The sequence below is a fragment of the Engystomops pustulosus genome, chromosome 4 (assembly GCF_040894005.1).
Source record: "Engystomops pustulosus chromosome 4, aEngPut4.maternal, whole genome shotgun sequence".
NCBI classification, from domain to species: domain Eukaryota; kingdom Metazoa; phylum Chordata; class Amphibia; order Anura; family Leptodactylidae; genus Engystomops; species Engystomops pustulosus.
The window spans coordinates 13,520,801-13,533,231 of NC_092414.1; the positions used below are offsets into that span (position 1 = coordinate 13,520,801).

Below are 12,431 nucleotides of genomic sequence, written 5' to 3' on the forward strand. Positions count from 1 at the left end.
TCACATTCAGAAATAGCACTTAATTCACTTATAGCCTTCCCCTAACTCATGGATAGTAATGTCCCCCACAGTAATGCCCCCCAACTGGGGCTCGGATCTTTTGACCTAAAGATGCACCTGTAGCACACAGAGATTCCTGTCCCTGTGGGGCTCACAATCCAATCAACCTACCAGTATGTTTTGGAGTGTGGGAGGAAACCGGAGGACCTGGAGGAAAACACACGCAAACACGGAGAGAACATACAAACTCTATGCAGATGTTGACTTGGATGGGACTTGAGCCCAGGACCCCAGGACTGAATGTAGTGCTAGCTGTAGTGCTAGGCCACAATTACGGCCAACTAAATGAGGCCTAATTATGAAAAAAATCCAACATTGAAAAAATGAAACTTAATTAAATTAAAAAAAATAGAACTTTATTAACTCCAAGCAAAAGTTAAGGAAATTTTACAACCTTATAAGGTAAAATATAAGTAATAGTCTAATGAAAAACAGACATTAAAAACACTTATACCGTAAAATTACAGAGATTAAAAGAAGCTAAAATACTAATACAGGATCTACTGCTCGCACCTCTCACCATACGTTTTGAGCCTACATTTTCACCCCCCCCCCTCCACGCTTTCCAAAATCCACTTATTAACCACCATATACAGGAGCCATTGTCTGCTGCTGCTGCTGTGGCAGTTGGAAGCTGAGTCGTGATTGGTTGCTGTTCTGCCACGGGTCGTTAATATGAGCTCTGAGCTGTGATTGGTTTCTATAGGCAATGAATATAACACAGCATAGGTGTGAGGTAAAATGTGAAGTAATATGTGAGGTAATATGATAACCACATAAACAGGAGCCATTGTCTGCTGTGGCAATAAGAAACCAATTACAGCTCAGCTTCTATTCTGCCACAGGTCATTGATATGAGCTCTGAGCTGCTATTGGTTACTATTGGCAATGAGTGTAATGCAGCTTATGTGTCAGGTAAGATGTGAGGTAATATGAGGTATTATGATAACCACCATATACAGGAGCCACTGTCTGCTGCTGTGGCAGTTGAAAGCTGAGCCCTGATTGGTTGCTGTTCTGCCACAAGTCATTAATATGAGCTCTGAGCTGTGATAGGTTACTAGAGGCAATTAATATAATACAGCTTAGGCTGTGTTCACACGTTGCGTTTTGTTTGCATTAAAGCATGCGTTTTCAAACGCGTCACAACAGCTGAGAAGAAGAGATTTGCCTAATTACATTGTCAACATTGCATTTACAAAATGCAAGCCTTAACGAGATGTTAACACATATTTTAACAAAGTGTTAACACATATGTGGTGTGTTAAGAAAATGTTAGCATAAATGTTAACGTTGCGTTAACACATATTTGTAAACACAATGTTGACAGCAATGTAATAAGGCAAATCTCCTCTTCTCAACTGTTGTGATGCGTTTGAAAATGCATGCATTAACAAAATGCAACGTGTGAACGCAGTCTTAGGTGTGAGGTAAGATGTGAAGTAATATGATAACCACCATATACAGGAGCCATTGTCTGCTGTGGCAATAAGCAACCAATCAAAGCTCAGCTTCTATTTTACCACAGGTCATTAATATGAGCTCTGAGCATTGATTGGTTACTGTAGGCAATGAGTATAATACAGCTTATGTGTGAGGTAGAGTGAGTGACAGAGACAGGCGGGGAGAGTGAGACAGGCAGGGTGAGTGAGTGACTAACAGAGAGACAGCCAGTGAGTGTGAGTGAAAAACAGATAGGTAGAGTGAGTGACAGAGACAGGCGGGGAGAGTGAGACAGGCAGGCCGAATGAGTGAGTGACTAACAGAGAGAAAGCCAGTGAGTGTGAGTGAGAGACAGATAGGGAGAGTGAGTGACAGAGAGACATCCAGTGAGTGTGAGTGAGAGACAGGGAGAGTCACTAAGAGACTGCATAGAGAGCGAGTGACAGACATGGAGAGATAGATGTATAGAAAGATATATATTATTTTTTTGTTAACCAATTCTATTTTGTTATAACTAAGTGAAGTTATTTTCTATCCCGGGCAACACCGGGATCTGCAGCCAGTATATATATATATAACGCTGGATGTATGTGTGTGTGTATGTATGTATGTCCGCTAAAGGAATCTGTACAGTCGCGTTTACAACACAGGTCATTCATATGAGCTCTGAGCTGTGAGTAGAAGACAACTTATGTGTGAGGTAAGATGGATAGGAGTACAGAGATAGGGGGAGAATTATCAGAAATGTCTGAGGTAAAACTGTTCCATCTGCCCACGGAAACCAATCAGAGATCAGCTGTAATTTTATAAACATCTGTGGGAAAATGAAACTTGAGCTCTGATTGGTTGCCATGGGCAACTAGAGCAGTTCTGCTCTCAGACACTTCTGATAAATCTCCACATAGACAAAGTGACAGACGGAGACAGAGACAGTGACTGGAATTAGAGTATCAGAGACAGAGACAGTCACTGGAATGAGAGTGTCAGAGATAGACAGTCACTGGAATGAGAGTGTCAGAGACAGATAGTCACTGGAATGAAAGAGTCAGAGACAGACAGTCGCTGGAATGAGAGTGTCAGAGACAGACAGTCACTGGAATGAGAGTGTCAGAGACAGACAGTCACTGGAATGAGAGTGTCATAGACAGTCAGTCGCTGGAATGAGAGTGTCATAGACAGTCAGTCGCTGAAATGAGAGTGTCAGAGACAGACAGTCGCTGGAATGAGAGTGTCAGAGACAGACACAGTCGTTGGATTGAAAGTGTCAGAGACAGACACAGTCGCTGGAATGAGAGTGTCAGATAGAGACAGTCGCTGGAATGAGAGTGTCAGAGACAGACAGTCACTGGAATGAGAGTGTCAGAGGCAGACAGTCGCTGGAATGAGAGTGTCAGAGGCAGACAGTCGCTGAAATGAGAGTGTCAGACAGATAGTCACTAGAATGAGAGTGTCAGAGCCGGACAGTCACTGGAAGAGACTGTCAAAAAAGTTTATACAAAAGGGACGGTCAGTGACAGTTTTTTTTAACCTATTCTATTTTGTTGTAGCTAAGAGCAGTTATTTACTATCCCGGTCAATGCCGGGAGCCACAGTTAGTATCTTTATAAAGCTTTTATAAGAATATGTTAATACACATAATACAGCATGAAGGGGCTCGGTGAAGGTGGTGGTGAAGGTGTGTAAGTGTCTGATGGGGTCACACAGCTCATAGAAGGACAACTCCCCCGCCTCATAATCCAGACAGATCCGGAATTTATATTTAGAAATATTACAAGTTAGTGTGGTTATTTTCTTGTCATAGATCACTGAATACTCATTATTAGACCAGAACAGAGCCCAGGACTTGTTATTATTTCCAATACATGACTGATCTCCCCTCCTGTCTATACTGGGATAACACATCCCGACCCTCCATGATCCTGATCTACTGCCCTCCACATCCCAGTAATGTCGTCCTGAGGTAAATCCCCGGCTGCTCATCACTTGAGGATACTGGAATCTCTCTGCTGTTTTTTGACGATTCTGCTCTTCTTGTGTCCTGGTTGCAGTTTTCAGGTCGTCTGATATATGGAGATCATTATTAGCCGTGTTTACATCCAGTAATATGTCTACAGGACCCTCCACATAGATCCCGCTCCTTATACCTGATATTATGTCACATAATGTGTGTAATGTGTCTGAGATCACAGTCACATCCAGACCATCTACATCATGGCGCTGGTTATCATGTCCCCCTGTGTCCTCATCACCTCCCCCCTCCTCAGGATCACACAAGTCACCTGTGTCTGGTTCCTGTAACACAGTCAGTGGATCAGTCATGTTACACAGCTCCTCAATGTGCCTCATCTTCCTGGACAGCTCGTCCTTCTGTATCTCCAGCTTCTGGATCAGAGCAGACAGAGGGATGGACTTTTCTTTCTCCTGCCTGGAGATCTCACTCAGGATCCTCTTCTCCAGGTCCTCCAGTCGTCTCCTGATGTCTATAAACAGGGCAGTGACTCTCTCAGCTTCTCCAGATGCTCGTCCTTGAGCTTTTCTCCTGCGCTCCTCCAGACTCTGAACTCTTTTCTCAGTCTCCTCTCCTTTTGTGGTCAATTTCTGAAGAACATTTCTTAGTTTCCGCTTCTTGTCATAGGCCTCATTCAGTTTCTCCACCTGGTGTCCCAGGTGGGTCCCAGATAATCTGCAGGACAAACAGATGCAAGTTGTGTCCTCAGTGCAGTAATATTCCAGGATCTTCTTATGAACACAACATTTCCTGTTCTCCAGGGAAGTGCTGGGGTCAGATAAGATGTGTTCTGGTGACTTGCTGTGAACTTTCAGGTGTTTATCACACAGAGAAGCCTCACACATCAGACAGGACTTTACAGCAGGTACAGGAGAGTCCACACAGTAAGTGCAGAAGATCCTGGTTCCTCTCTGTGTTCGCTGAGCAAACAGGAAATTCTCTATTATCTTCCGCAGAGCTAAGTTCCTCATCAGTGCCGGCCGCTCCTGAAAATCTTCTCTACATTCAGGGCAGGAATAACCCCCAGACCCGTCCTGTGTATTCAGCACACGATCAATACAGACCCGGCAGAAGTTGTGTCCACATCTCAGCATTACAGGATCTGTATAAGTGGTCAGACAGATGGAGCAGTCCAGCTCCTCTCTCAGATCAGCAGACGCCATGACTGACAGAGAAAGTGAGGGAAAACTCCACATAACGGATGTACAAGAATTAGAGGGCGGGTTCTTTATGTCTACAGGGCAGGGTTGAGCAGCACAAGCTCGGTCACTCTTAACCTCTTAATGGACTCTTGTTATTTTCATATATTTTATCTGTTGTGTAATATATTTAATTTTTACACAAGATAAAAGTACATTAAGACCTCACAAAGTCACCAATTTGGTGCACAGAAACATTTGTATCTGCTATTTAAAGAGGCTATAGTACATTTTTGTCTAATCTTCTCCTATAAGACCTGAATAGGGTAAAAAAGTTGATATATGAACTCTCAAATGAACTAAAAACAATGGCAACAATTGGATCCTTGATTGGTCTCGGGAGAATTCCAGTCTGACCCACCAAAGATCTTTTGTACGATCTCAGAAATGTCTTCAACAAAATAGAGGTTTCTGTTTTAGAATTTAGAACTTTATAGAAATGTGTTTTTACTAAAAGGTTTTTAATTTTCCAGGGACAGCAGTCAAACAGAGAGATCTTGTCACAAGTGCTCCTGTGACCCCCCTTTCGGGTCGCAGGGGCACCCGTGTGCCTCCGTGTGCCCCCTCAGCGTTGCGGCAAGCTCACTTACCTGTCCGCAATCCAGCGATGTGTCCTGCGATCCGGCACACGCCGTTAACTGTCGTTAGCCACCTGGCAATCTAATAAGTAGACAGCCTCTTCCCTTATGCCCCACAGCATCTTTGTGCCTCGTGCTTTAGGGTGGTGGCACACATTTTTAGGTCGTTTTTAAGCAGTCCGTTAAAAAAAAAAAGTATTTTTTGACAGTTTTTGTCCGTTTTCCAATTATCTTAATTAAGATAATTGAAAAAAACGGTAGAAAGCCCCATGCGTTTTCAAAAACCGCATGCGTTTTTAATGGACCGCATAAAAACAGACCAAAAACAGGTCCAAAACGCCACATGTGCCACCACCCTTAGTGAAAAGCTTCTTCCAATGCTCTGTGATTGTTTGGCCAAATTGTCGGGGTCATAATCAACAATATCCTCTTCTCTCAGACACCCCGAATTAGTGAAGCATGTGTGCACATAGTAAGAAAAAGACACAAGTTCTGTTTCAGTCTTAGCACATGCTCTTATCTCGCCATGTAGAAACAGAACTGAACTAACTTTTATTTCCTGATGCACAACTTTTTATATTCATACAAAGAGGCGTGTTTACACACATTAAAATCATTACAATTGGCTAAGCATATATGTCTGGCCTTCGACCCCTGCTGATTGGTCCTCAAAACTATGTTTCAGTTATTATGCCATGGGAATTTCCAATCATCGTTGTCTAGAGGAAATCGACCGTTGGTCCGGATGCCGGTGCTATTCTTAAGAAACATCTGCTTTTGATCATAAGACTTGAGTTTCGCTGACAATGCTATATATCTGGTTAAAACTGGTCTAAGGGAAAAGCTCTGTATTTCATAATATGCGGAGTACAAAGATATATATATATATACATATATATACTGCAGAGTTTACATGTATACAATCATAAAGCATGTAATCATTATAAACATATAATCATTATCTCGACCCTCACACTGTTGTGACCCCGGTTCTGTCCCTGACTACGCTCCTTTGCCACCTGCCCTGACCTAATGCTACGTCCCTGACTCTGATCCCCTACTCCCTGTCCTGACCTCCTGCCTGTCCCTGACTACGATTCTGCTCTACGACTCTGCACTTCGCCTTGGCCGCCACCGCGGACAAAGTCACGCCTGTGGAGTAACCTGGTGGTACCACGCTTCAGCAAGTCCAACACGCTTTGCGGCGGGCTCTGGTGAAAATTGGGTGCCACTTAGACTCTGCTCCCAGGTATCGGCTTCCGTCATCGTCCGTGGTGGTACAGAGGGACCACTACCACTGATCCTGACAGATCTTATAGACTGCTAGTACAGAAATTGATTTGTAAAATTTCGTGAAGGAGACAATGGGCCACATTTACCAAGGGTCATGCGGCATTTTTCTGTTGGATTTTGCACGGTTTTTACACGGAACTTAGTGTGAAAGCTCCAGCTCTAAGTTAAAGGAAACCTACCACCACGGATTTACCTATTAAGGTAGATCGGGTGGTAGGTGCATCTATTGGACTTGAGGATAGCCCTTTTAAGGGCTGATCCTCATGTCACTGCAATCTTTTAATAACTTTTATTTCCATAATATGCTAATTTTCTAAAAAGGCTACTGGGGCGTGGAGTAGCCGGAGCTGAGGCTACAAGGCGCAGCTACATGCACCCCAGTAGCCTCTTTGATCCTCCTACCAGATATTTTCGGCGCGCAGCTATGATGACCCTTGTCCGGGAAGCCGGCGTTCTGCGCATGCGCAAAGATATCTGTTAGGAGGATCAAAGACTCTACTCTACTCAGTTCTGGCTACTCCATGCCCCAGTAGCCTCTTTAGAAAATGATAGTGAAATAAAAGTTATAAAAAGATTGCGGGGACGTGAGGATTAGCCCTTAAAAGGGCTATCTTCATGTCCAATAGATGCACCTACCACCCAATATACCTTAATAGGTAGATCTGTTGTGGTAGGGTTCATTTAAGTAATGGGGGGTATACAATAATATAGAAGAAAGACACAGCTCTCATAAGTTACATACATGGATGTTTACTAATTCTCCCAAATTTTCAGCATATCCATACAAAGATCTCATACCCTTCACCTGAAATACAGTGAATTAAGCTACATGCTATGTGATCTGGACTTAATTATAATTAAGAAAAAAACAAAAATGATCTAATTTACCCTAATATTGAAGAACTAAGAAATATATAAAATTAAAAATCAGATATTCTAAATTATTGTGCTGTTTTAGAAAACTATACAAACTTTACTGACAGGGTGGAGAGGCTCAAAGAAGATACAATACCAATACAAAATCTGATTCTGATTTTTCACTGGTTCTATGGTGAAATCAAGTGCTGGATTATCAGAATTACTGGAGTATCAGATGACAGATTACAGGAATATCACTGTATATGTTCTGACCTTTTGCATATGACTTATCCCTTTAATATGAAAATATATGAAGTAATAGTAAAGTTTACATGTTGTATCTGAAGCGGCAGGATTTATGTGGGCTGTTCTTCTGGTAACGAATGTCCTTTGACTGGATCAGGTGGTTATAATAGTCGGGATGATATCATTCTATAGCGCAAAATAAGCAATGAATAGAAATGACCAGACCCGATGGTTGGGTTTGGCCGTCTGACCTAGACATATTACTGTATTGTAGGCCAAATAGACTTGAACCGCCATTTATTTCTCTGGGTGTATTCACTTTGGCTTGTATTTTCACTGATCCATTGTCCGTAGAAAAAAAATATTAAATATTTTTTTCATGGGACCGGATCTCGGAAGGCAATAGAACTCTATGGGTCCGGAAAAAAACCGAATGCAACATCCATTTTTTTTTTTCACTAATGAGGCTGAAAAAACAGCTGATGTTTGCAGAGCAATGTTACATCTTCAATGCTTGGAGTTTTGTTTGTATGTAAACAATGCAAAACACGGGGCGTCCATTACCGATCACATGCGTTTGTTGCATATGCGATCAGGCCTAACTCTCCTCATTCCATGTGAACACAGCCCAAATGCCCAATTTCAGTAAGTTTCTAGTTGAGTTTGTATCTTCCAAATTGACCTGCTTACCTCTCGTTAAATACGTTTCTCCCAGTTCCTGCCTTCCCCCAATATCTTTATAGAACCTTCCATTACACAAAATACAGCATGAAGGGGCCCGGTGAAGGTGGTGGTGAAGGTGTGTAAGTGTCTGATGGGGTCACACAGCTCATAGAAGGACAACTCCCCCGCCTCATAATCCAGACACATCCGAACTCTATCACTGGAAATATTGTGAGGTAATGGGATTTCCTGACCACCATGTCTCACTGAATCATACCAACAGTTATTCTTCCATAAACTCCAGGCCTTGTTACTATATCCAATACATGACCGATCTCCCCTCCTGTCTATACTGGGATAACACATCCCCACACTCCACCACCCTGATCTCCTCATCCCCACATCCCAGTAATGTCGTCCTGAGGTAAATCTCCGGCTGCTCATCACCTGAGGATCTTGGAATCTCTCCGATGTTTCTGGACGATTCTGCCTCTTGTGTGTCCTGATTGCAGTTTTCAGGTCGTCTGATATATGGATATAATTACTAGCTGTGTTTATATCCAGTAACAAGCTGGCAGGTTCCTCCACATAGATCCCTCTCCTTATACCTGATATTATGTCACATAATGTGTGTAATGTGTCTGAGATCACAGTCACATCCAGACCATCTACATCATGGCGCTGGTTATCATGTCCCCCTGTGTCCTCATCACCTCCTCCCTCCTCAGGATCACACAAGTCACCTGTGTCTGGTTCCTGTAACACAGTCAGTGGATCAGTCATGTTACACAGCTCCTCAATGTGCCTCATCTTCCTGGACAGCTCGTCCTTCTGTATCTCCAGCTTCTGGATCAGAGCAGACAGTGAGAGGGACTTTTCCTTCTCCTGCCTGGAGATGTCACTCAGGACCCTCTTCTCCAGGTCGTCCAGTCGTCTCCTGATGTCTATAAACAGGGCAGTGACTCTCTCAGCTTCTCCAGATGCTTTTTCTTGGACTTTTCTCCTTTGCTCCTCCAGAGTCTGGACTCTTTCCTCAGTCTCCTCTCTCTTTGTGATCAAGTTTTGGAGAACATTTGTTAGTTCTTTCTTCTTCTTCTCAGTTGCCTTTTTCAGTGACTCCACCTGATGTGTCCTGTGTTCTTCTGCTAAGCAATATACACAGATACATGTAGCATCCTCAGAGCAGTAATATTCCAGGACCTTCTTATGGATAGAACATTTCTGGTTCTCCGGGGAAGTGCTGGGGTCAGATAAGACGTGTTCTGGTGACTTGCTGTGGACTTTCAGGTGTTTATCACATAGAGAAGCCTCACACATCAGACAGGACCTCACAGCAGGTACAGGAGAGTCCACACAGTAAGTGCAGAAGATCCCGGTTTCTCTCGGTGTTGGTTGAGTAGTCAGTAAATTCTCCATTATCTTCCGCAGAGCTAAGTTCCTCATCAGTGCCGGCCTCTCCTGAAACTCTTCTCTACATTCAGGACAGGAATAACCTCCAGACCCGTCCTGTGTATCCAGCACACGATCAATACAGACCCGGCAGAAGTTGTGTCCACATCTCAGCATTACAGGATCTGTATAAGTGGTCAGACAGATGGAGCAGTCCAGCTCCTCTCTCAGATCAGCAGACGCCATGGCTGACTGAGGAGGAGGAGACTCTCAGGAACTAGAGGACAGGTTTTTATGTCTATGTCCACAAGGTGGGGCTGAACGACACAAAATCAGTAACTATTAACCTGTTAGGGGACACTTTATAATCATATCTCCTTTCTGCTGCATATTCAATGCTTACATGGTGTAAAGATTTGCTTAGTAATTAATAATAATAATAATAATAATATTAATATTAATAATTATAAAAGAGCCTTAAATAATCACCAGTTTGGTTCACAGAAACTTTTATATTCATTTTTTGCAGAGGTTTCACTGTCTTTTTCTAACATCTTCTCATAAAGTACCTGATTGATCAAGGCTCCTTCCAATTGTGATGAGGACTAGGAGATCCACGGCTATCTGTTTGTCAAAGAAACTAAAGCTCGAAGAGTAGAAAGTCAAAGATAAGAAACCTATTATTATAAAAGATTTTACTATGTTCACCATGGATACATTTCTGTTGCTTTTGATAGGTCAAATAAAGTAACCTTCATTAGATTGTGATACCATTAACGCCGAGCGCTGTAATAGTACGGTGCGCGTCGGGTGCGGGTACATGGAGAGGGCTTTGCTGCATATTGCTAGCACCGATCGTGGGTGTTACCCTGCCGATTGCCGTTGTCAAAGCTGCCAGCAGCTTCAAAAAGATGGTGGCGCATGGTCGCCACCATCTTGCCGAGTATCGTCGTTTCCTGTGACGTCATCGGGGAGCGGCGATCCTTTGATATGACAGCCTCGGGTCTTCAGAAGACCCGAGGCTGTTTCGTTATCACCCATTCATTACACTGTGCTAATTGCACAATGTAACGAATGAGGAGGAAAATCCCCATATACTACCATACTGTAGTACAGCAGTATATGGTAGGATCGATCAGATAACCTAGGGTTAAAGTACCCTAGGGGGTCTGAAAAATAGTAAAAATAACAAAAAGTTTTTTAAAAAAAATATAATTAAAAAAACATAAAAATTCAAATCACACCCTTTCCCTAGAAGTCATATATATATAAATAAACAGTACAACAGGTATCGCCATGTGCGAAAATGCCCGATCTATCAAAATATAACAACGGTTTTTCACTGAATTTGACCCTGTAACGGAAAATAGCGGCCAAAGTCGAAAATGAGACTTTTTTGCCATTTTAAAAATAAAATATAAGGTTATATAAATAGTGATCAAATGTTGTACAGTCCTAAAAATGGTAGCATTGAAAACGTCATGAAAAGTCGCAAAAAATGACACCACCCACAGCTCTGTACAACTTAGTATGAAAAATTTGTACAGGAGGTTTTCATTTTTGTAAATGTATAAAACGTTATAAAACCTATACAAATGTGTTATCCCCGTGATCACACCGACCCAAAGAATGAAGTAGACCTGTCATTTGGGGCGCACAGTGAAGGCTGTAAAATCCAAGCCCACAAGAAATTTGGAATTTTTTTCCCGCTTCCCAGTACACGGCATGGAATATTCAATACCATTACTATGAAGTCCAATTTGTTACGCAGAAAACAGAGCTTTTTACATGCAAAAATAAAAAAGGTATAGATTTTTGAAGGTGGGGAGTGAAAAATGGAAATGAAAAAAACAAAAAAGGGCCACGTCGTTAAGGGGTTAAAAACAGTGTAAGAAATGGGAAGAACCTCCCAAGGTAGAGGTGGCCATTGTGAAGCTGCACTCATAACTTTGTTGGGTCCAACTTTCAAAAACATAGAAACATGGCTCCTAGAATTGATTATGCCTTTCACAAGGGTTTCCAAACAGGTGGAGGTCAAGTTAAGACAAATTTGACATCTACTAAAGGTGGCTTAGAACCGAAGAGGTTGACTCTTCAGTGTTACTGAAGATAACATACTAAATTCCAATGGGTGATGGCTATATACTATAGGGGCTAACTATAAACTACTGGAGGCTGGCTATATACTACAGGGGGGTAGCTATATACTACAGTGGGCTGACTGGCTATATACTACAGGGGGCTGGCTATATACTACAGGGGGCTAGCTATATACTACAGGAGACTAGCTATATACCACTGGGGGCTGTCTATATACTACTGGGGACTTGCTGGCTATATACTACAGGGACTGGCTGTATACTGGGGAGGCTGTGACCAATGCATTTCTTACCCTAGACTTATACTTGAGTCAATGGGTTTTCCCAGTTTTTGGTGGTAAAATTAGGGCCCTTGACTTACACTCAAGTACATATGGTAAGTAAAAGGTTACAGTACTCCCAAAAAACACCACTTACAGAGCAGTGGTAGGTAAAGAGCCATTGACCAATCCCAGAGCCTGTCACATTCACAATCTTCACAGCTCGTACAGGGTTATCAATTATCAGAAGCAGGAGTTCTTTTGGGTCTAGTAGGGAGAGGTTTGGTCACGTCCTCAGGAGGAGGTGTGCGTCCAAGGGAGAGTAGTGAGGTCTC

At 42.6% G+C, this 12,431-nt stretch overlaps 2 protein-coding genes across 2 annotated transcripts; both read right to left on the minus strand.

Moving 5' to 3' along the window:
• Positions 1-477: 477 nt before the first annotated feature.
• LOC140126086 (E3 ubiquitin/ISG15 ligase TRIM25-like) lies at positions 478-4,674 on the minus strand. The gene has a single exon (XM_072145191.1). It carries the CDS (start codon positions 4,672-4,674, stop codon positions 3,061-3,063), a length of 1,614 nt encoding a protein of 537 aa, XP_072001292.1. The 3' UTR covers positions 478-3,060.
• A 2,184-nt stretch (positions 4,675-6,858) lies between these two features.
• LOC140126087 (E3 ubiquitin-protein ligase TRIM11-like) lies at positions 6,859-9,984 on the minus strand. The gene has a single exon (XM_072145193.1). It carries the CDS (start codon positions 9,981-9,983, stop codon positions 8,382-8,384), a length of 1,602 nt encoding a protein of 533 aa, XP_072001294.1. The 5' UTR covers position 9,984; the 3' UTR covers positions 6,859-8,381.
• Between the last annotated feature and the right edge of the window lie 2,447 nt (positions 9,985-12,431).

Coding starts and splice junctions, on each gene's coding strand:
- LOC140126086 (XM_072145191.1), bottom strand. CDS start 4,674: ATGGCGTCTGCTGATCTGAGAGAGGAGCTGGACTGCTCCATCTGTCTG.
- LOC140126087 (XM_072145193.1), bottom strand. CDS start 9,983: ATGGCGTCTGCTGATCTGAGAGAGGAGCTGGACTGCTCCATCTGTCTG.